This window comes from Gobio gobio (assembly GCF_949357685.1).
Source record: "Gobio gobio genome assembly, chromosome: 24".
Taxonomy (NCBI): Eukaryota; Metazoa; Chordata; class Actinopteri; order Cypriniformes; family Gobionidae; genus Gobio; species Gobio gobio.
The window spans coordinates 31,746,412-31,768,489 of NC_137120.1; the positions used below are offsets into that span (position 1 = coordinate 31,746,412).

The 22,078-nt window shown below is 38.8% G+C and overlaps 2 protein-coding genes across 2 annotated transcripts; both read left to right on the forward strand.

The window, feature by feature from the left end:
- Window positions 1-5,042: 5,042 nt before the first annotated feature.
- On the forward strand, window positions 5,043-16,287 carry creb3l3a (cAMP responsive element binding protein 3-like 3a). Its single transcript, XM_079807812.1, has 10 exons — window positions 5,043-5,192; window positions 5,467-5,580; window positions 6,236-6,470; window positions 6,680-6,813; window positions 6,978-7,088; window positions 7,178-7,284; window positions 7,482-7,550; window positions 7,635-7,719; window positions 10,723-10,819; window positions 14,491-16,287. The coding sequence occupies exons 1-10, from the start codon at window positions 5,172-5,174 to the stop codon at window positions 14,793-14,795; spliced, it is 1,278 nt and encodes a 425-aa protein (XP_079663938.1). The 5' UTR covers window positions 5,043-5,171; the 3' UTR covers window positions 14,796-16,287.
- Window positions 16,288-18,268: 1,981 nt separating this feature from the next.
- rxfp3.2b (relaxin family peptide receptor 3.2b) lies at window positions 18,269-20,166 on the forward strand. The gene has a single exon (XM_079807648.1). It carries the CDS (start codon window positions 18,446-18,448, stop codon window positions 19,643-19,645), a length of 1,200 nt encoding a protein of 399 aa, XP_079663774.1. The 5' UTR covers window positions 18,269-18,445; the 3' UTR covers window positions 19,646-20,166.
- Window positions 20,167-22,078: the final 1,912 nt, after the last annotated feature.

Consider the following 22,078-nt stretch of genomic DNA (forward strand, 5'->3'; position numbering starts at 1 on the left):
CCGTTCCCACCCGGTGGAACGACCTGCCTATCTCAATACAAACAGCTGAGTCTGAGGCCATTTTCAAAAAACATCTAAAGACACATCTTTTCCAGCAGCACCTGACCAATTAAGACCAGCACTTAACTAACTTAACAATTCTATTCGCTTTTCTGTTTATTTATTTAAAAATAGACCCTATGTGTACTGCGCTAGACTAACTGAGACTTGTTATGCACTGAAAAAAATGGTGTATTGGATTTACATGATTTAATCATGTACATCGGTTCCACATGATTCAATTAAGTTAAACAAACATAATTTGTTCACATCATTTCAACATAATGGAATTAAGTAATTTTTAAGTAACCGAATTGAGTAGTCTCACAATGATTTTAATATGGCTCCCTAACAACAGTGGTGCACACGGGGGCTTGAGACCCTGCCTCTTTAATCAAAACACATGTTTATTTTTATATATTTTTGTTGTCACTTGACTGATCTATAATACAGTACTCAGTAGTCAGTAGCTTTCATTATATTTGCCAACAATAGCCTGCATATATGTGCTAAGTGTGAAATGCTATTTAATGACATGTGCTGAGTCAGTCCACAGCCTAAGCAATCGCTTCCGCTCTTCTCCACTATGGTAACCCAGTGTAATTTAAATGGTTTGAATAATTCCAACATAATTAAACATTAAACACTAATAAACAATATAAAGTCTCCCCCTTTTTCTCATTTTGCCCAAAAACACATAAAATAACACTTAATTTCAACAATTTTACTCTAGTCGTCAAGTCCCGAGCAAAGCATGCTGGGAACTACAGTTTCAGCAAAAATCATTTTCGAGTACTTAATTGGTTCACATTCACCCCAAATAATTTAATCTAGTAGATTGCACATTTTAGAGAATTACATTAATCGAAAGCAATGAAATCATGTTTAGAAGATAAACACAAATTTGTTGCGTAGATCACAAATAATACGATTAAAGCTGTAGTCTACGATGTTGAAAATCAGTCGAGAAAGCCTGAATTTTTAAAAAACTCATCCCGCCCCTCCACACGCACACCCCTCCCCTCTGTGCGTCACTCCAACAACAACGTCACTCAGTCAAGCAGGAGTAAACATCGGAACAGAGATGTACCATGTGCTTAGTCGCTTCAATCTAATGACCGCGCTAATGACACATCATATGTAAAGTTGACTTTCGACACTTGAACTTAGTTGCTTCATCAACAATTCAATGTCACCATTGTCGTAACAAAATAGCTCAGAGGCACACGTTTGAGTTCACGCCCACGCAAGATTAGCAACACATGCAATGTTCTATCGGCTCGAACAGAAAACCGCTAACGTTAGGACTATTGAAACAGTCAAGCACTTCAAGAAATATAATTACTTTGACCCGTGATAGGCGATGCTAAACGGCTAACATTCCAATGCCGACCGGCAGCATGATCATGTTGTCAGACTGATAAAAAGCTATTTATGTAATACACCACACCATAAAAGTATAAATAAATGCATACCTGCTCAACAAAAAGTCAGCGTCGGTTTTAAGTCCAAGGTTTCTCTGAAGCTTCCTCAAACGGGCAATGGTGGACCCTATATTGATTCGGCTTTGAGTCCGGCGTTCTTCACTTTTTTTTTTAAATCTCTGCTCTTTCCTCAATTGACTTTCTCTTTCTTCCAACCTTGATTGTTGGGGCGAGCAGGGGCCGCTTTCTGATGTCTGTTTGTTGGTTTTTCTCCATTGCTGAGTTGATGCTGCCTACTTGCCCGCAAAATTTCATGTCGCAGGAGGGGGCGGGGTGGGGTGTGGTGGGTGGAGATGCGAGTGGAGCAGGGGATTGGATGAGAGCAGTTAACCAATGTAAGCTGTCCGGCCGGACAGCTTACATTGGTCAATTTCTCTGCGGGTGTACACCCAATAGAGTGAATGGATTTTTTTCATTCTTTTTTCTCTTCATATTGTTAGGATTGTACTGTAGAACCATAACCAGCATCTAAACGAGGTTATTAATAATGAACAATCTTTGAAATCGTAGACCATAGCTTTAAGTAAATTGGACAACATGTGTTTTCCTGTTTTTTCAGTGTACTATTGTGTCACAAAATGTAGTTTTAAGACTTTTTCAGGTGGGAATGTAGTTGTTTAAAGCTCAAATTTATAAAGAGCCTATTTAAAAAAAATTGTCCTGTGTGGATCTAACAGCCGATCTTTGGTGTCATGAATCTATAATTTGTTGTCTGCCAAATCGTTTTGACTGAGGGCAAAGAGAAGTTTCATAACTTTATTTTTTTAAGGATATTTAAATATATGTGCAGTGAAGATAATGTAGGAGTTGCCTGGATAACCTACATTTGTGTGGCTATTACTGTTTAGTATATATTTTTTATGAAAATGAAAAGAGGCAGAGTGGTGTTTTATGACTTATTCCTCCTGGAGCACCTTGAACACGCGTCTAATTCGCTTCAAACGCTCAATTTATACACGCATCCAATTCGCTGTGGACGCATGAATGGATTAAAAATGTTCAAGTATCAAACTAGACGCGGCAGACGCGATTTTGATTTGCTGTATTCGCATTTGGTGTGAACGCAGCATTACAGCACTAGCATACTGTTGCCCCTTGTTTGTCTTATTGCTTCTATTGCTTTGGATAAAAGCGTCTGCTAAATGATTAAATGTAAAGGTAAAGGATTGAATGGTGTTGGTTTGCTGTTGCTGTGATCTCCTGTGATTGACAGGTTGTCCTGCTTTTCTGTAAAGCAGCAAATGTCCTTGTCTGAGTCATTAGGGCTTAATTAACAAGGTACAGAAAATCTGCACAGCATATTCAAAGCCTCTTAGTTTGCCATTGATTTTTTATGTCTTAAAAGGGCTTTTCGTCTTAGTAAATAATAGTTTTATAAGGAAAAGACAATGACGAGGGGGAAAACATCCAGGAGAACTGTCCGTCCTTGAGTTTTCCTTCAAACATTCCCTGAAGTTGAAACTCCATGTCAGAATTCTGGCGTAATTATGTCCCTTGTGGAGAGGTATGAGTGCTTTTTAAAAAGGCAGTTGGTGCTTTGAATCGTGCGTCTGGCGCTGCTAACTTTGATGGTTTAAGCACAGTGGACATACCTGAATCCGAAGGCGCCTGTTTAAAGCTTCCTGCATACAAATGTCATTGTGCTTTAACTGATGACTGCATCCGTGCTTACTTACGAACAGTAAGCAAAGAAACAGCTCGGATTAATTTGAACAAAGTCTGGTTGATCGATAGATCTCCTCTGACAAATGACAAATTATTATTTAATACTACGGCCTGCCCTACACAATATACATGACTCCTCGTAAAAATCACGATAGCTTTCAAAAGTTGGATGGATCTTTTCAGCCTCAAAAAGTGGCAACTGATGAAACAGCCTTCAGATTAGAGTAGATGGAGAATGAGATGTACTTGCTTTAAGCGAAGACACAATGTGCCTGATGAGATGACAGGTGACAAAACCGTCCCGACGTCAAGAACAGGATGTGAACAGGTCTTTACCATTGGCATTCAGAAATAAATAATTTCAATTAAATCATACATAACAGTTCAGTCTTGTAGAGATGGACAAGCAGTATAATAATCATAGATTGTAAAAGAGCATTCTGAAGAGCATTTTTGAAGCATAAAAGTGGGCGGAGCTGGCCGTCGCCATCTTGGCAGCGCGTCACCGCACATCACTCCTGGATAACCGAAAATGGGCAAAGAGGCGGGATGTGGGTGGACTAACAGACAGCAGACAAACGGCTGCAGCGGCAATCTACCTGTCACTCACGTGGCCACACCCTTAATTATGCAGAACTTTAAGGTTTAATATAATATAAAAAAATTCACCCTCCTCAAAGTTGTCACGAAGGGCAAAATTAACTATATAGACCAAAACCAATTTTTGTACCAAGCTGTAAACATAATTATTTATGCTGTAAAGTTGGGCATTTTAACATCGGGGATATACGGAATTGACTCCCTTTTGGAGCCTGTCTCTAGTGGCCAGTCGATGAATTGCAGTTTAAGTCACTTTCGTGTTGGCTTCAAGAGAGATACTGGAAGGTTGTCGCTCGATAATAATACAATAATATTTAATTATTAACATTAATACGAGTTAAATGGTGCTAATAATAACAATAATAAAATAAATGAATAAATGCCAAACACAAAACAGTTCAAGAACAGGATTTGTTTTTAAACCATTTTTACCAATCAACAAATCAATCAATCAATCAATTTAAACTGTGGTGAAGTCAGAGAAGAAGTATAATTATTAATAAAATATAATTCATAATAATTAAAATGATTTAATAATAATAAAACAGCCTGGAGAAGTCAGAGTAGTAGTATAAGTATCGATAAAATTATAATTGATCATTAAAATTATTTAATAATAATAAAATAGTATTATTATTAATTATTATAGTATTAATAAAAATAATGTATATGTTCATAACTCTAAACAGCTCAGATGTCAAGAATAGGATATAAACAGATGTTTACCAATAAATAAAAATAATTACATTCTAAAACTAGTCATCATCATCATAATAATGCTTTTTATGTGTATTGTCTTTCTGGATTATCACAACTGTGTGAAAGGTCACATTACCTCAGACAGAAAGGAAAAAATGACCTTTGAACTATGGATTAGGTGTTGTCCCATAACAAATGTCTGAAGCTCTTACTTAAAAGTGCATTGAAGTAACTTTGAGGAATGTTTCTCCAGGGATAAGAAATGTAAATATGGTACACTGTCAGGAATGTTTTTTTACAAAAATGTGTATGTAAAAAAAAAATTGGCAGTGTATGTTTATTTTTTATTTGAGGTTGCACTTTACCTAGTACCTAATCAAGAGTCGATTATTTGAATGCTATAGATTTTTACTTCATACAAACAAATGTTTGGTTGAAATATAAGCTACAGAATTTCTCCAGGGTGTTCCCACATTTTTTATCTTACATCCCTACAAAGAACAGCCAATCAAATGCAGCCCATAGGATGATGACCTGATTGTTGCGTTGGAGTTCGAACTTTGTCCTAGGTGAGCAGACGGACACAGACAGTGTCAGGACAACCTATTGACAGATGTTTTGGTTTTGTCGCATTTTTTTGCGTTTTTACAAGGATATTATAGACTGTGTTACCACTGGGCAGTAATGGAGCACTATTCAGACCAGGTAAGCCCTAATGTTTTGAATTTGTATTAGTTTTGCATACTAGCAAAGAAAATGTATTATTAAACGTAGTCTACGTTATCTAACCTTCATGTGCAATATCTCATAAAGAGCAAAGTTCAAAAAAATGGAAAAGTTATCTGTTCCGTCTTCTCTTTTCAACATTTGCTTGCTTTTAACCGTTTTTGGTGCTTTCATCCATTTTCTATTTTCCATTTCCATTGAATCCCACTGACAACAGATGAATTAAACAGAAAATATATTCATTGTGTCATAGAGCGGTGAGGGGTTGGAACTTCTCGATTTGCTCTTCGATAAAAACGAGGGTATCCTACGGCATGAGAATATGGGACAACAAAACAATCAGCTTTGGCCAGTTCAAGATCATCAAGTAAGTCGAAGTCAACAAAGACGTTCTTCCGAGTTTCTTCAGATTTTAACATGCCATATTAAAGGGATAATACACGCAAAATTGTCATCATTTACTCACCCTCGTGTCATTCCAAATCTGTTTCATTTAGTTTCTTCTGCGGAACACAAACGAAGATATTTTAAAGAACTTTTTTTTTTGTCAGTTTGGACCCCATTTACTTTCATTGTATGGACAAAAACTATTCTTCAAAATATTATCTTTTGAGTTCCGTAGAAGAATTGAATATCTCATCTCCACCATCCTGTATTTTTGATTGCTAGAGGATGACGCCTGTCCAGGGAACACAAAAAAATACATTTTAAAGAACTTTTTTTGGTCAATTTGGACCCCATTTACTTTTAATGGTATGGACAAAATTTTGTGTTCTGCAGAATATATATATTTTTGTGTGTTCTATAGAAGAATGTAATATCTCACCTCCACCATCCTGTATTTTCGATTGGTTGATGTTGATGCCTGCCCAGGGAACACAAAAAAAAACATATATATTTTGAAGGACTTTTTTTTGTCAATTTGGACCCCATTTACTTTCATTGTATGGACAAAATTTTGTGTTCTGCAGAAGAAAGAATCGAATATCTCACCTCCGCCATCCTGTACTTTCAATTCCTAGATGATGATGCCTGCTCAGGGAAACGAGGACTTCCTCAATGTACTTTTAGGTGGGTGCGACTCTGTTTCGGGGTCTCCAGTTTGGTCGCCCTCTCCTAGCGATAGCGGAATCAGCGAAGACCCTCATTCGGATCACATCGACAGTCCGCCACCAACCGCAAGCCCCCCGGTGGAGCCGTACGTCGTCATATCCCAGACGCAACACAATCTCGACACAAACGTCCCATTTGATTTCAGTGAGTATCAAGTATTCGTGATGTGAACCTTCCTGGTGGCCAGCGATTGATTCACACTGTAAACACAGATGATTAGCCTCCAACTTATTAATTCACTGCATTGTGTGTTGGTTTGCTACACTCTCTGAAGATAAGCCCCAATTCCTGAGCTTTGTGAATCTCTCCGCAAGCACACAAAGAAGGATAAATAGTATTATCTGTTGCTGCAGATGGCTGGGAGACTGGCTTCTTCCCAGATGGGGCTGGAGGGATACGGCGTGCATCTGAAACGGCACAGGCCCAACCGACCACTGGACTCCCCCTAACTGTCAAGGACCTGCTGCTATCTGGCACACCAGAGCCTGTGAGTTTGCACTCAGGCGTGAAGCTAGGTAAAATACACAAGGCAGAATAGGGAAAAGGTGAACTTTAGTGCAGATAAAAGCTGAACTCAATAGGATTCTGACCATCCAGGCACATAGAAACATTGATTGGATGTGTTACTTTCATGTCCGATTGATATTGCAGACCACAAAAGTGTCTCAGCAGTCCTACCAGGAACTGGTTCTCACAGAAGATGAGAAACGACTACTTGCCAAGGAAGGAGTGTCTCTGCCAAATCAGTTCCCGCTCACCAAGGTACCTACAGCTGGCGATTACACCATAATAGTAGAGCACAGTCATTTGTCTTTGTAGCTCAATGTTTCTGCTTCCCTTCCATGATCAAGTACGAGGAAAGGATTCTGAAGAAAATCCGCCGTAAGATCCGCAACAAGCAGTCGGCCCAGGAGAGCAGGAAGAAGAAGAAAGAATACATCGACGGCCTGGAGAGCAGGTATTGACGGTTGTGCTCGAACAAATGAAGCAAAAGCGGATGCTACGTGCATTGAATCACAGAGAGAAAAAAATTTAAGCTACTGAATGCAACCCCCCCTGGAATTATACCAGGTGGAAGTTTACAGCTGTGTCTGACAGTTGGCTTGAGAGCAACCTGTCTTCTTTTACATGGTAACGGGAAATGTGTTTCCGTAGGATGGCGGCATGCAGTGCACACAACCAGGAGCTGCAGAGGAAAGTCTTCCAGCTGGAAAAATGCAACATGTGAGAGAATCATTTACTTGGTAATTTTCACATTCCATATAGTTCCCTGAAATTGAACTTTTTACCCCGCTCTCTCCATCTCAGCTCCATGATGGAACAACTGCGTCGGCTCCAGGCGATGGTCATGAACGGATCCAACAAACCGGCCCAGACTGGGACCTGCATTCTGGTGAGGGTTAAAAGAAGAATATTAGCACATGAAAGACACACGCATATATTAATCATGCTTTGGGCTTTTAAAACACACACTAGACACATACATAACATGGTATTTTCTCTGGCACTTGCCACTGTTTTCTTTCAGCTCATGTCAACGTGCATTAACCACAAATTTTTTTAAATCAACACATTCTTGGTCTGATTTTGAATTATTTATCAGTATATTTTATTCCGACCTACCGTAAGCATTTCAAAAGCAGTAGCACAAAGGTAAATTCCCTAGAAAGATGCAATGCATTATGGAAGCTTGTTTCCGCCATGGAATAAAATAATAAAAAAGGTAATTGCTGCATTTTATCTCACAATTCAGACTTTTTTTTCTCAGATATAATCTATAGATCTCGAGATATAAACTAGCAATTCTGAGAAAAAAAGTCTCTTTTTTCCCTTCAGAATTGGACTTTATTAGCCTGACAAGCCAGACCCACATCAAGTTGTTGGGTCTGGGAACACACCATTGGCAGGGCTCAATCCGAGGGGCGGGATAAACGGTTGTCTTTCAAATTCCCTCTGCACGCAATAGGATAGCACTACAACCAACCAGAGCAACGAAGAAGGTGAAGCGGAGCTAGTTGATAGATTAAACTTTCGCCGTATCCGGTCGGCAAAAATCCGAACACATCTTCCTTTCTTAAGAGTGACTTCAGTGCAGTTCTTTGTTCTTTTCTCAAAGAAAAGCTTAACTCCAAGTCTACCAGAGTCGCGGCCAAAGCCGAATCGAAAGACCACTGTTCGCCAGCTTCTTTGTTTACAAGTAGCATTATGTTAAGCCCGCCCACCGACTCTATACACGATGTGATTGGCCTGACCAGAGTTTGGTTTTTCTAGCTCGTAAGCCAACGGAGAGCTGCTAGACGACCCTGGCTGCAAATTGACCTATCGGTAAGCCCCTCCCCTCGAACGCAGATGAGCCAATAGTAGTTGAGTATCAGTTGCGCTGGGACTGGAACTCGGACATCTTTATGTGTCGCCGCCATAGAGAAACATTGAAAAATCCGAAGCTCTCATCGGTTTGATGGTGTTTATGCTACAAAAATGGCAAAACGATGTGCCTGGGGTACTGTAACACTGATTCCAGGTATCCTAAGAGGACTTTCTGTTTGCCATACTCTTGTTAAGTTACGATTAAAGTCCCTGCTAACATACAAACCGAAATAACTAACTGTTCTCATGTCATGCAACACTGTAGGTCAAAAACACGAAGGTCTACATTTCAGTGCCTCTCCATATTAAACTAATTTAATTTTAGATATGTTTAAGGTCTACATTATCTGTCCTACTAAGGAGGACTCCTATTTGGATGGGTATTATAGTCTCCGGGTAGTGAAAGGAAGAGCTTGCACGCAGTTTTGCAAAGTTACCAGTTATTAACTGCACCCTCGAAAAGGCATACGGTCTGTGTAACGTTATATGTTTGTTTACTGTTAGTTGTATGAGTGTTTTGTGTACTTTGCTGTGTATGTTAATGGTAATGCAACGGAGAGAGATAGTTTGTGAATGTGACGTCAATGCGCACTTCTTATGCTTTGTTTGTTCAGCTCTTACAATTATTTTTTGGAGTGAAAAAGGACATAATGAACTTGATAAACCATCAGTAAAGTTTGGCCATCATTCGGACGGGGTATACGCTACATTCTGTGTCCAAAAACATCTTGGGATAAGGTTTTCACACTGACAGCTGTCATTGTAAGAAATAGCAACTCCGTTTGTTTGTCTGAGTTAGCAACAGTAACTAAGGGGGGCGGGGCTTACCGATAGGTCAATTAGATTTGCTGCCGCTAGGGTGAGTCTAGATTTCTAGGATAGGACTTTATAGCTTGCAATTCTGACTTTATAACTCACAATTGATCTCGCAAATCGACTGAGAAAAAAGTCTGAATTGCGAGATGTAAACTCACAATTGTGAGATAAAAAGTCGCAATTATCTTTTAAAATGTTTTATTCTGTGGCGGAAACAAGCTTCCATAATACAAATACAAACTGAACATTGAAGGAGAGAAATAAGAATTTTTTTTTTATATATATTTTTTTCCAGTTTTTATTTCTTAATACAAACTATTTCTGTCAAGATTTTAAAACAATCACAGTCTTTAGAAAACAGAATTAAAAGTGTCAAATGTAAAATTTAGTAAAAAAAAGAAGAAGAATATGACCTAAAATTAATGCTCGCCAAGCACCAAATGCGAGTAAAAATCGGCGTTGGCAAGTGTATGTACGGTGTCAATTGCCAGTTGGCCAGTAACATTTTTACTAATTCTAACAATGCTATTTTGTGAGAACATGAACATGAACAACGCTCGGTTTACAGTTGACGGGCCAGTGCTACATCGTCATGAAAGTTTAAGCCTTGCCAATTGAAATATTGGGGGGGTCTCCAGAGGAAACAGCCCAAACTGTCTGCAGGGTGCTAGAGCACACAGGGCCTGAGTTACACACTTGCAAAACTGAATTTACAGCTCAGACAACATATACTTACATGTTTATCACTTTTAGTTTATTCTTTTGTTTTTTCAATTTCTGTACCTGAAAATTTTGAATTTTCACTGGTATAACTCAATGCCGGTCAATTTTCTTCAGTTCTTCTGAACTTTATTCATCATTTATCACAGTTTCCACAAAAATATAAAGCATGCAGAACAACCGTTTTCTCAACCGTTTATCATGTAAAATTGAAGACTGAAGTAATGGCTGCTGAAAATTCAGCTTCAATTCTGTACAAAAACCACAATATGGTACATTTCATTGTCTTTTATGAGGGAGCACAACACATTGACTAACAAACGCTCCTAAAGCAATTATCAGTCAGAAGTCAGTAATCACAGAACAAGGAACTCCAATCGACAGCTACTTGTGAACATACCCCAAAAATGTATTTTACATCAAAGTTGTGCTTCACTATTAATGGCCGTCTGTGCTGCTACGCTCAAGCCTTCCATCTGCCTCTGTCCCTCAGGTACTGCTTCTGTCATTCACCTTGATTCTGCTGCCCAGTCTGAAGCCCTTCACAGATACCAAAGTCAGCCAGCACGGAGACTTCAGCCCATTGAGAGGTGAGTTTTCTGGCCGAAATATCCCCATCATCCAGTCCTTGAGGTTTAAACCTATTACAACTACCTTATATCCCGTGGTCGCTAACTTGAGAGGAAAATGTCATGCTTGAAGAACAAATGGTTCTTGAATCCGTGTAATGTATCATTTGGTTGACAAGCCATTAGGCTTGGGCTGAAGCTTTATGACAGTTATTGGAAGGACTGAGGGAGGTGACAAAGACGTGATGTTTCCCACATGCTGAATCAACGGTGTGGAAGAGAAGTTGTAATTTGTCCCTATCAAACTGCTGTCAGTGTGTTTCTGAAGGGAATCAATTCTTATTGTGAAGGCCACGCGTAGGTCATGGTTAAAGTTTGGCACACTTGATCGCAGTCTTGTTTGATTAGCTTCCTGTAGAGCTCCGCAGCTATTTTGAAGTGGGTGGCTGAAGTTCATGAAAAAAAGAACAGGGTAAAATGTGTCAAAGCGTGACTCGACTGTGTTTATTTCATCCACAGACTAAAAAATGACTGGCATTGACCAGCTGCAGGAAGTAGACTGTGAATTTCTAAACTCTTGAGTTTGATTCTGAGGGATTGACAATATGTTTTGTTAAAAAGTGAATGAATGTCTTTGCACATGGGCCGTTTCAGGCACTTTTATGTCCTAAATGTTTATTAAAAACAGATTTCAACATTTTGGTCTATGAAGGTCACTCAAAACTGTGCTTTTGTAAGTAATTTTTGCTATTTTTCTAGAAGTCTAATGCCCTTTAAGTATAGATTTCATTGTTATACCCTTGCCCAAGATCCAAATTATGAAAATCCATAATAAAAATATGAATTCCATGGTTGAAACGATTATAATCTAAACATATATGAAATAATAATAAACTACTTTTTCTATCAAACTGTTATAATCTAGTGGCATAATTTCTCCAACCCCAAACAATTTGACCTCCAATAGTTTTTTTAACTTAGTGTAGAGTAGAGTGTCAGTAAAGAACTTGAGATGTGAGACATAACGTGTGAATAAAATAAAGAGAAATCAAGGTAAATATAACTCGTGAACATCGTATTTATATGGCGTGTCATTTGCAAATAATGCAAAAATGATTGTTTATTTACGATAGGCCTACATGCTCTGAAATTAGCCTTAGCAAGACAAATGAGTCTGCCATTTTATTCCCAATAACAAAATGTCCTTTCCATCACAGAAAATTATTAAATGATTTGAGATGGTGGAAATGACACTGTGGTGGGAATTTTCACGACTGGGAAAAAATTACAGAAATATGTCAGTATATAGGAGATTACCGTTTTTTTCAGTCGTTTTGGTGCATTTCTCAGATCATAATGAATTTAATCCATTTTGGAATAAGGCTGCAACATAACAAAATGTGGTGTGCTGTGAATACTTTTCCGGATGCACTGTACATTTATTTGAGACTTTTTTTTGATAAATGTGTCCTGAAATGATGAATTGCGGAGGTGAATTTTGAATTTCACTAATGAAGGGAAATTTAAAGGGCCAGATCAACCAATGATTAACCAGTTCTCTAAAAATAGCTCAGAGGTGCATTTCATGAAGCTTCATTTGGCAAGCATATAGACGGAGAGCAACACAGTGTTACAAATTCTGACAATGGAAGAACAGAAACACACAGGGTAAACAGCAGGGAAGAAGAAGAGGAGGAGTAAGGATAAATTGTGGAAGGGAAAAGCAGTGGAAGAGGTCAAGATTGTAGACATGTTTCTGATGAAATAAGGACAACTATAGTGAACCATGTTCTCAATCATGACCTTATGGCCGAGGCGGGTCGAAAGGTACAGCTGAATGTTGGGAGAACAACCATGTCCTCAATCATTCAAGCGTTTGTAGACAGATCAGGTATGTAATCAGACAATGTTCACTATACTGTATTGCTAGTCCATTGGATTTTACATTTTACAGTAAATATACTTTATAGAGGCATAATGTAACATGTATGTGTGTATGTATATATTTATATATATATATATATATATACACACTACTTTTGTCTTTTTCTTTATATCGCAATGACATTGTACTGTAATTTGTTGACAGACCAACAGTAAAATTGCAACTGTGAATCCTGTCCAGTCTCTTGCAATCAATATCCCATATACAGTAGGGATGTGACTGTGAGGACATTTTCCCACCGGTTAATCGACGCGTGCCAACACCAGGAGAGTTCTCCCTCTTTTGCGCCACGCTTTTTAATTGTTAATTAAACCGAAAGTAAAATGCGCACGGCCGCACAGGCATTCATAATGGTGTGGAGCAGATAGAGTTTTTTCAATTCATTCCCTTGGAAGTTGAGATCTGAGGTAGAGACCTGCATGGGACAAATTTTTCAGTCCTGCTCCCGCAGGATTCTGTCCCGCTCCCGCAAAATATATGTTACCATCTCCCGCTCCCGCCTGCAACATTCTTGTTTTGTCCCGCTCCCGTCTGCATCAAAGTATAAATAGATTTTTTTCTGTACGTCCATGAAACAGTTTCAAGTAATCTAACATAAAAGCAAGCGAATAAATTGGAATTATATTAAAAATGTCCTGGCTCTTCCAAGCTTTATAATGACAGTGACTTGTTGGGTCATTTTTGAAATCCATAAAAGTGCATCTATCCATCATATAACTGCTCCACACTGTTTCGGGGGGTTAACAAAGGCCTTCAGAAGCAAAGTGGCGCGTTTGTGTAAAGAAAAATATCCATATTTAAAACTTTATAGAGCTTCCGATGGTCAGCGGTACGCAAGTCGACTTGTGGAGCAGTTATATGATGGATAGATGCACTTTTATGGACTTCAAAAACGACCTAACAAGTCACTACCATTATAAAGCTCGGAAGAGCCAGGATATTTTTTTATATAACTCTGAAAGAAGAATGTCATATACACCTATGATGACTTGAAGGTGAGTAAATCATGGGCTACTATTAATTTTTGGGTGAACTAACACTTTTAGGATGATTCAAGAAATGTACCAAAGCGAATGAGAAAAACTGTATGAGTAAAATAATTACATAAACTAGAAGTCAGAGTGTACAATTATTGTCTAGACCAGGGGTTTTCAAACTGGGGTCCGGGTACACCCAGGGTTCCTCCAGAAGGTTCTAAGGGGTTCCCAGAAAATTTCAGAGAATAAAAAAACATAAGCAAAAGTGGATAAAGTCTACCGAACATTCTAACTGTTTCATTTCTAAATGTTTCTCTCCTTTCTTGCCGTATACACTTTTTAGAATTGTATATGTTTGCTTTGACTCACTTATCTTTCTAGTGAGTTTTTCTCACTAATAGTCCCCCCGTTTGCCTACTTCAGGTTAATACATTTAAGTTTGGGAAACAAGTTGCGTTTATAATGTCACATTTACTATTTATCTAACATTTTAAATGTTTTTTTCATACATAAAAATATATACATTGATTCTAGGAAGGGGGTCCCTCATAAAAGGTTCATCATATTTGGGGGTCCTTGGCATCATAAAGTTTGAAAACCCCTGGTCTAAACGTCCACGGGGCTAAAAGTGCCCACAGTTGGAGAAACTTGATAATAAAATATCACATCAAGTTTCGTTCTGTTTTAAGGAACGATAGCACAGACATACTTTTCACAAGAAGAAGTCTAAAGTATCTTTCTTACATGTTCTTGACTTTAACCCCTTGCAGTTCAGTCACGGTCACTGCGCAACCTCCAGTCTTCCCGCTCCCTCGAGCATCCTTACTCTGTCACGGAGGACCACAAAATTCTCCCACGCTTCTCTGAGGATAAAAGTATGGAGGAGATAGCGTCGCTGCTGGGAAGACTTCACAGGAGACCAGAGTTCCCCAATTACGACTCTGAATTCCACAACCACAGTTTAGACCAGCATGACGAGCATCACCATGGAGACCCCATCACCGGGCATGTAGCGACAGTGACCTTGAATCCACGACGTGGCTCTAGGCGGAGTCCTCATGCTGATGATATGTGAAGGGCAGAAGGGGATTTACCCGGGGATTTGTCAAAATTCCTTTAACAGCGCCTTTGAAGACGGGAGCCAGCCAACTGAAGGCTGGAAGCTGTTATCCCCTTTTTTCTATACTGAAGTAATCTTTAAGAGATACAGTAGCCTACTACTTATATTATCAAACTTCGGATAAAAAATAAGTCCAATTTTATCTGCTCATTTGGAATGAAGGAAGTGCTTATTTTTCTCGTTTTCCTGACATTTAAGAAGCGAATACCCTTTATTTTTATTTTAAATGCAGTGGGGTCGAAATGAAAATGCTTCTATTTTCAAATATAGGCCTATTTTTTCAACTATAAATGAGCTTTTTTGCGATACTGGTTGACTGTAGGATACATTCTCGTGCTTATTGAAATGCAATTATTTATAAGCTTACCTGCAAAGGCCTATTATCTTAAAGCTTCCGCTACGAAAAAATATTCCACTAACGTACGAAACAACCCGGATTAGCGACAAGATAAATGCTGCAACAATATTGTTGTAATATTATTGTAATAGGCATACTGCAATATCCGACTTCTGAGGTAATTTCTCACTATAAATTCTCACTATCTGTCGCAAGATGGCGACGGTTGCGTTTGTAATGTTGACAGTCCGCGGTGTCATAAGAGAGACGTGAAAGTAGCCGCGGTTTTATTTACGCGAATGTGCGGAATGATACAGTGTGTAATAAAATGTATATAAAAGTGTAATTTGAGTGAGAAGTTAAAATGTAAAAATCTTGAATTTCAAAAAACTTCAGTGTGAGCATTCTGAGCAAGGAAATCTGATCTTTGTACAAACGAATTAACATTATCCCAGCAAACATTGGTCCAACGGCAACGTTGTGTCCCTGGCCAAAAATAGTCGCGGTAGGACGGTATAAATCGGCAAAAATATGTAACACAGAATAGTTCCTAAAAATGCACTCAGTTATGTCCGTTCAACATTCATTTTGGATCTATTTTTCAACCATGACCCGTCGTGTCGGAGGGACGGCGTTTAAACGGTCATTAAACGTCCAGATGTTTGCTGGGATATATATTACTTTTACTTTTTTTTTCCAATTTAAGAGTTTATGAAATATTAATAATAAAAATCCCAGATGTGACATCAGACTTTTGGACTCCGCTGTATTAGGCCTATCACAACAACTTTGAACCATGTCTGCTATGCCAATTGATGTGCAATACAGCTGAGGTGAATAATAAAATCAGTTAATTCAAATTCATTAATTTTTCATGTGGAAAGCAGGTGTGTCCTAAAGGAGTGCCTTGTGTTTGTCTTCCCTTTGAAGAAAGTTTTGCTTTATGGATGTTAATCTGAAGGCTGATTTTTTATGGACTTGTGCATAAATTGCTTTTGATAACAATTGTGCTTTTTCATTAAAATCATATTGTGTTATATTGTCTTTCAACCATCCGTTTGCATTGTTTTTTTCCAATAAATGTTTTAAAATACGTCTTACGAAATGGACAACTCTCTGTCTTCAACTCTGGGTTGATGTCAATACATAAATGCCTTTCAGTACAATTTAGACGCCACAAGAGACAGAATGAGGCCAGTGCAGATGAGAAGAACAGGTGAACTAAATTGCACTAAAAACAAATATGATCCTCCTTGACAAATAGTTTTTTTTTCATGAGGCTAGATCCATCAATGTAAAGGCTCTTATATAATCCATAAGAGAGATGCACGGATGAATACATAAAAGCAGTTTGTGTAGATCATACAAATTAATCAATACATGTCAACTTCATTTTTTCTTTGACATTTTATGAACTGTGAATACAGTGAATAACCTCCAGTGCAGGAATGAGAAAACAGTGTGGGAGGTATTTCAAGTCACTTTCAGATAAGAAACTTGGGGGGGAAATATACAAAAGATAGATTGACCATCATGCATAATCTTTCTATTGTGGTCAATAATATTGTATAGGCTCAAATGTAATTGACAGCAGGGTTCAGCAGGTTTTGATAAAGACCACACTATAAGATTTCAATCATGAAGAGAGATAAACTTGCATCTCTCAGAGACATTTTACTTGACTCTTTGCTCCTCAAGGCACAGCTATGAAATGGTTGGCTCAGTAATCTTCTAAATTAACAACTAAGACCAAAGAATCCATTGTCTGAAATCAATAATTTATCACTTTCATTGTGTGAATTTCTGAGTTATTTTCAAGAACTGTGGGTTGTAATTAAAAGTCTGTGAATGTGAAAAAGCTTATGTGTGAGTTATCGTGGATGGGAAGAGAAATCAGAGTATAATTGTATCGATGTGAAATAATTTGGAGGTGTGTTCGGCACAGACAAGCACACACCGAGAGAGTGAACGAGAAAGAAGAGTTAAGAGTATGCATGTGCGTCAGAGAGAGAGAGAGAGAGAGAGAGAGAGAGAGAGAGAGAGAGAGAGAGAGAGAGAGAGAGAGAGAGAGAGAGAGAGAGAGAGAGAGAGAGCAGTATATTTGAATATGTTTTGTTTTAAATTACATGTGTCAAGTATAAAATATTAGGCTACACAAATGACAGACAGACAGATGATAGATAGATAGATATAGATAGATAGATAGATAGATAGATAGATAGATAGATAGATAGATAGATAGATAGATAGATAGATAGATAGATAGATAGATAGATAGATAGATAGATAGATAGATAGATAGATAGATAGATAGACAGATACATAGATACACAGACAGACAGACAGACAGATAGATAGATAGATAGATAGACAGACAGACAGACAGACAGACAGACAGATAGATAGATAGATAGATAGATACACAGACAGACAGACAGATAGATAGATAGATAGATAGATAGATAGATAACCTTTGTAATATATAATTTTCTTAAATGTATTAAATAAATGTTTAAATAAAATGGTAGATGCATTTAGAGAAGCCAACTTACTATCTAATATAGTATATACATAAAGAATATAAGTATGAAATATGTATAAGCTATGTGTGTGTGTGTGTGTGTGTGTGTGTGTGTGGAAAATAATAAGTAGGCTTCTGTAACAAATAAACAAAAATGAGATTAGATTATATTCAACTCGTGCACTTTTCTCTAAGAAATCAAGACAAAATGTAAAATAGCACTCATATTTTAATAACACATTACTCATATTGTATCAAATAAGATTAAGGGACACATTATATATCTTAATTGATGCAAAAAGTAGGCTACTTACCTATATTAGAAGTGTTTTAGGCTATTATGTTTTCCTACATGATCAAACTGTCATTGAGCTATATCCGTATGACTTTTAAAAACTTTCACGTGCCATTTCGTATGATGAAACATAACACGTAAAACTAGCTTTCATTGCGCACTGTATTTATGTATGTATCTGACATAAAAAGCGGCGCGTGCCTCAGCAGTGCGCGGACGCGCGTCATGCCCATCGGAGTATAAAAGAATGTGCGCGCGCTGCAGAGCGCACACAGAGGTGCGCGAGAGAGAGAGGGACCGATGAGACCGCGCTCTCGCTGCCGGTGAACTAATTATACATGCCCGGAAACTAAGTGCGCTGCTCGCAATGAACTTGGGATCATTTAGATGAATGGATTCGTTTCTCCGTTTGTATCATTTCACCATGACAAGAGACTGAGTGGGAGTCTGCCATGGAGAGGAATAACACCACACAAACTCTGGAGCTGGGGGAATGTGAGCACTCACTGGACACCAGCGCGGTTTTGGACAACTGCACGGACGCTGTCAGCGGGAACCTGTCTTTACGCTGCTGGCTGCAGTTGTTGACGAAGGAGTCTAGTTCAACCCTAGGTGATGGGTCTAGTTTGGCGGTGCGTGTGATGATCGCCCTCATTTATTCAGTGGTGTGTGCTCTAGGACTTGTAGGGAACTCTCTGGCGCTCTACCTGCTGCACTCACGCTACCGTCAGAAGCAGTCTTCCATCAACTGCTTTGTGATGGGTTTGGCTCTGACCGACCTGCAGTTCGTCCTAACCCTACCGTTCTGGGCCGTGGACACGGCGTTGGACTTCCGTTGGCCCTTTGGCAAAGTTATGTGCAAAATCATCAGCTCCGTCACCACTATGAACATGTACGCCAGTGTATTTTTCCTGACCGCCATGAGTGTTGCCAGGTACTACTCCATCGCGTCCTCGATGAAGATGCACAGCCGCAGAGCGGCGGCGACGGCGGCCAAATGGATCAGCTTGGGCATTTGGGTCGTATCTCTAATAGCGACGCTCCCGCATTCCATCTATTCCACGATAGCCCAGGTTGCAACAGACGAGGAGCTGTGTTTGGTGCGCTTCCCCGAAACGGGAAGCTGGGACCCGCAGTTGTTGCTAGGACTGTACCAGCTGCAAAAGGTCCTGCTTGGTTTTCTGATCCCACTGGTGGTGATCACCGTATGCTATCTCCTACTTCTAAGAATCGTGCTAAGCCGTAAAATTAGCGGCGTGGCTGGCTCTGAAAGTGAGCAGGGCCGCCACAAGCGGCGCTCAAAGGTCACCAAGTCTGTAGTGATCGTCGTCCTATCATTCTTCTTGTGTTGGCTGCCCAATCAGGCCCTGACTCTGTGGGGCGTCCTCATTAAGTTCGACCTGGTGCCCTTCAGCAAGGCCTTCTACAACGCCCAGGCGTACGCTTTCCCGCTGACTGTGTGCTTAGCCCACACAAACAGCTGCCTCAACCCTGTGCTCTATTGTCTGATCCGCCACGAATTCCGCGCCGGACTCAAGGAGCTGCTCCTGAGGGCCACGCCGTCCTACCGAAGCCTAGCTCGGCTGCTCCCGCGCAAGTCAAAGGTGGCCGAGGCGCCTCCTGTACTGGTTCTCGTGCAGATGGATGTTTGAGAAAAGCAGATCCTTCACGTTCATCTTTGCTTTTGATTGACAGTACGAAGCAGGCGTGAGAAACGTCCTTTGGGAGCTGCCCCACTTTCCCTTCCTCTCATTGAGAAACACTTGCGCATTTGTCTTTCTCCCCTAACTTCCTCCGTACCTTTAGACTCGCAACTGTTTTCACATGCACCTCTGGTCATCAGAGCCACTGGGAAATTCTGGACACATTCCCCTTTGTTGGCTTTGCTGCATATTAGTCGGATTTTTTTCCCCGAGACATCCTTCGAGGGAGAGATAAATTATCCAGATGTGTTTTTCAGCCTTTGAAAAAAAGAAGAAAATACTGTTGAGATTTGGAGGGGTTCAGCCCTTCTCTTATTTTATGAGATATACAAAATGTATATGTGAGGGGGGTTAATCCATTAATCATTCAATACATTGTCAATTATAAATTTACTTGCAGTTGTATAGATACAGTGTGTTTAAATCCTGTACAAAAGAAAACTAAACTAATAAAATACCTAACTATCTAGCTAACTAACAAAATCATAATTTTGTGAATGACCAATCAAACTGTGCAATTAATGGTTTTGACTATTTCTCTTTTGAGTTCAATTTCACATGTAACTGGTTGTTTCTAAAATATTTTAATGAGTATAACACTATATTTTAGTCTAAATACACAATATTTGAGCCTTTGGTATAGTTCTATAGTTATATGTATAGTATAGTATAATTTTTATTTTTTTTTTGTCATTTTACTTCCAGAAAACACCAAAGAAGATGTTTAGCAGAATATCTGAGCTGCTCTCTTCTTCACAATGAAAGCAGATGGAGACCAGGGTTTAAAAAAAAGAGGAAAAAAGCATCATAAAAGTGCTCTCTCAGATTCAAGCACTATTTTCAACATCTTCTTGTGAGAAACGGACTGAAATTTAAGTCGGTATACATTTAAAATCTCACTTGATAGCCATAGTCCCCATTGACTTCCATTGTAAAACACTAGAGCCGGGTAAAAAATACAGATTTCTCGATTTTAATCGATTCTCATTTTTACGAAACGATATCATTCTTAAATCCCAAGAATCGATTAGTCATCCTGTTTTCCGTTGATCGAAATTAACAATGTAGCGCTCCTCCCATCCAATAAATCGCAATAAGCGTTTGCTTTGTTACTATTGATATGAAACAAAGTCTCAGATTTCAAATTACGTCCATTTTATTACGAAATTCAAAAACATAAATACCGTTTTGGCGCTGTGGCGTGAGATCGCTCTGGCGCAGCTCAGCTCAAGAGAAGCGGCATGAACTGATCATCACCTCCGCCTAAATACCAGTTACAACGCCAAATAAACATGAATGAGCATCTGAACGTGTGTTAAAAGATAGAGTACATCCTACCGAAATCCGAAGCATGTCACATGGAATCGCTCAATCGTGTTTCAACCGTGGAAAGGCGTCAGCAAGTAAACAATGTCTTGTAACGTCACATTTAGGCTACCTCAGAAAACCCATACCCAGTTGTAGTAGAAATATGATTATGTAATTGTAAAGTTAATATTATAACTTCATTATTAAAATGTGTTTGGATACAAATCAGTTAACTTTTACATTCAATTATGATAGTTTACAGCATTAGTTAAGAGATTGGTTTTCATTGAGAAAATTTGCCATGTATTGTTCCTGATACATATCCAAAATAGCAAGCTTGTGAATCGAAATTTGTGTCAATACCCAGCCCTAAAACAGCAGCTTGGACCTTCAGTTATAAACTTTTCCTTTTGTGTTCTACACTTACATAAAAGTTTTGAAAGACATGAGTTGGAGTAAATAATAACAGAAAGAGCCTGCTGAAAACTTTCTTTTGCTGACTATATCCTCAGGGACTTCATCAAAAAATACTACTTTGGCATAAAGTATCTTTGTAGAAATGTACAACAAATCATTTTTGGACTCTAAATCCCCATTCCTAAGCCATCAAACAGAATAAAAAATCAATTTGAGATAATTAGTTAGCCTATAGGGGATTATTGAGAATAAAAAGTAAGGCAGGGCTAAGGAGTTTTAGACTTATTAAATATGTCAGTTATGTTTTCCTCCTATATATTCTTGCATCATTTCACATTCAATATACATTACAGATGCTGCTTTAGGCTTTGAGGCTTTAGTAATTTGGTACCGCAAATACAAAGATGTGCACGTTCCTTGCACGCAGAGAGAATACCTTATAGTGAAACGTTTTTAGCCGGACATCATTAATCATTATTCCTGCAATTTTCGGAAACTCTTCCAAGGACATTGTTCATCTGACCGAACCATTTTAGATAAGACACAGAGTTGTCAATTTAAGCAACTTTCTATGATTTATCTCTTCAATGTCATTGCCGGGTCGTGATATAGGGAAGCCTGGGGCAAGTTGTCACACAGTTTTCACATTTAACATTT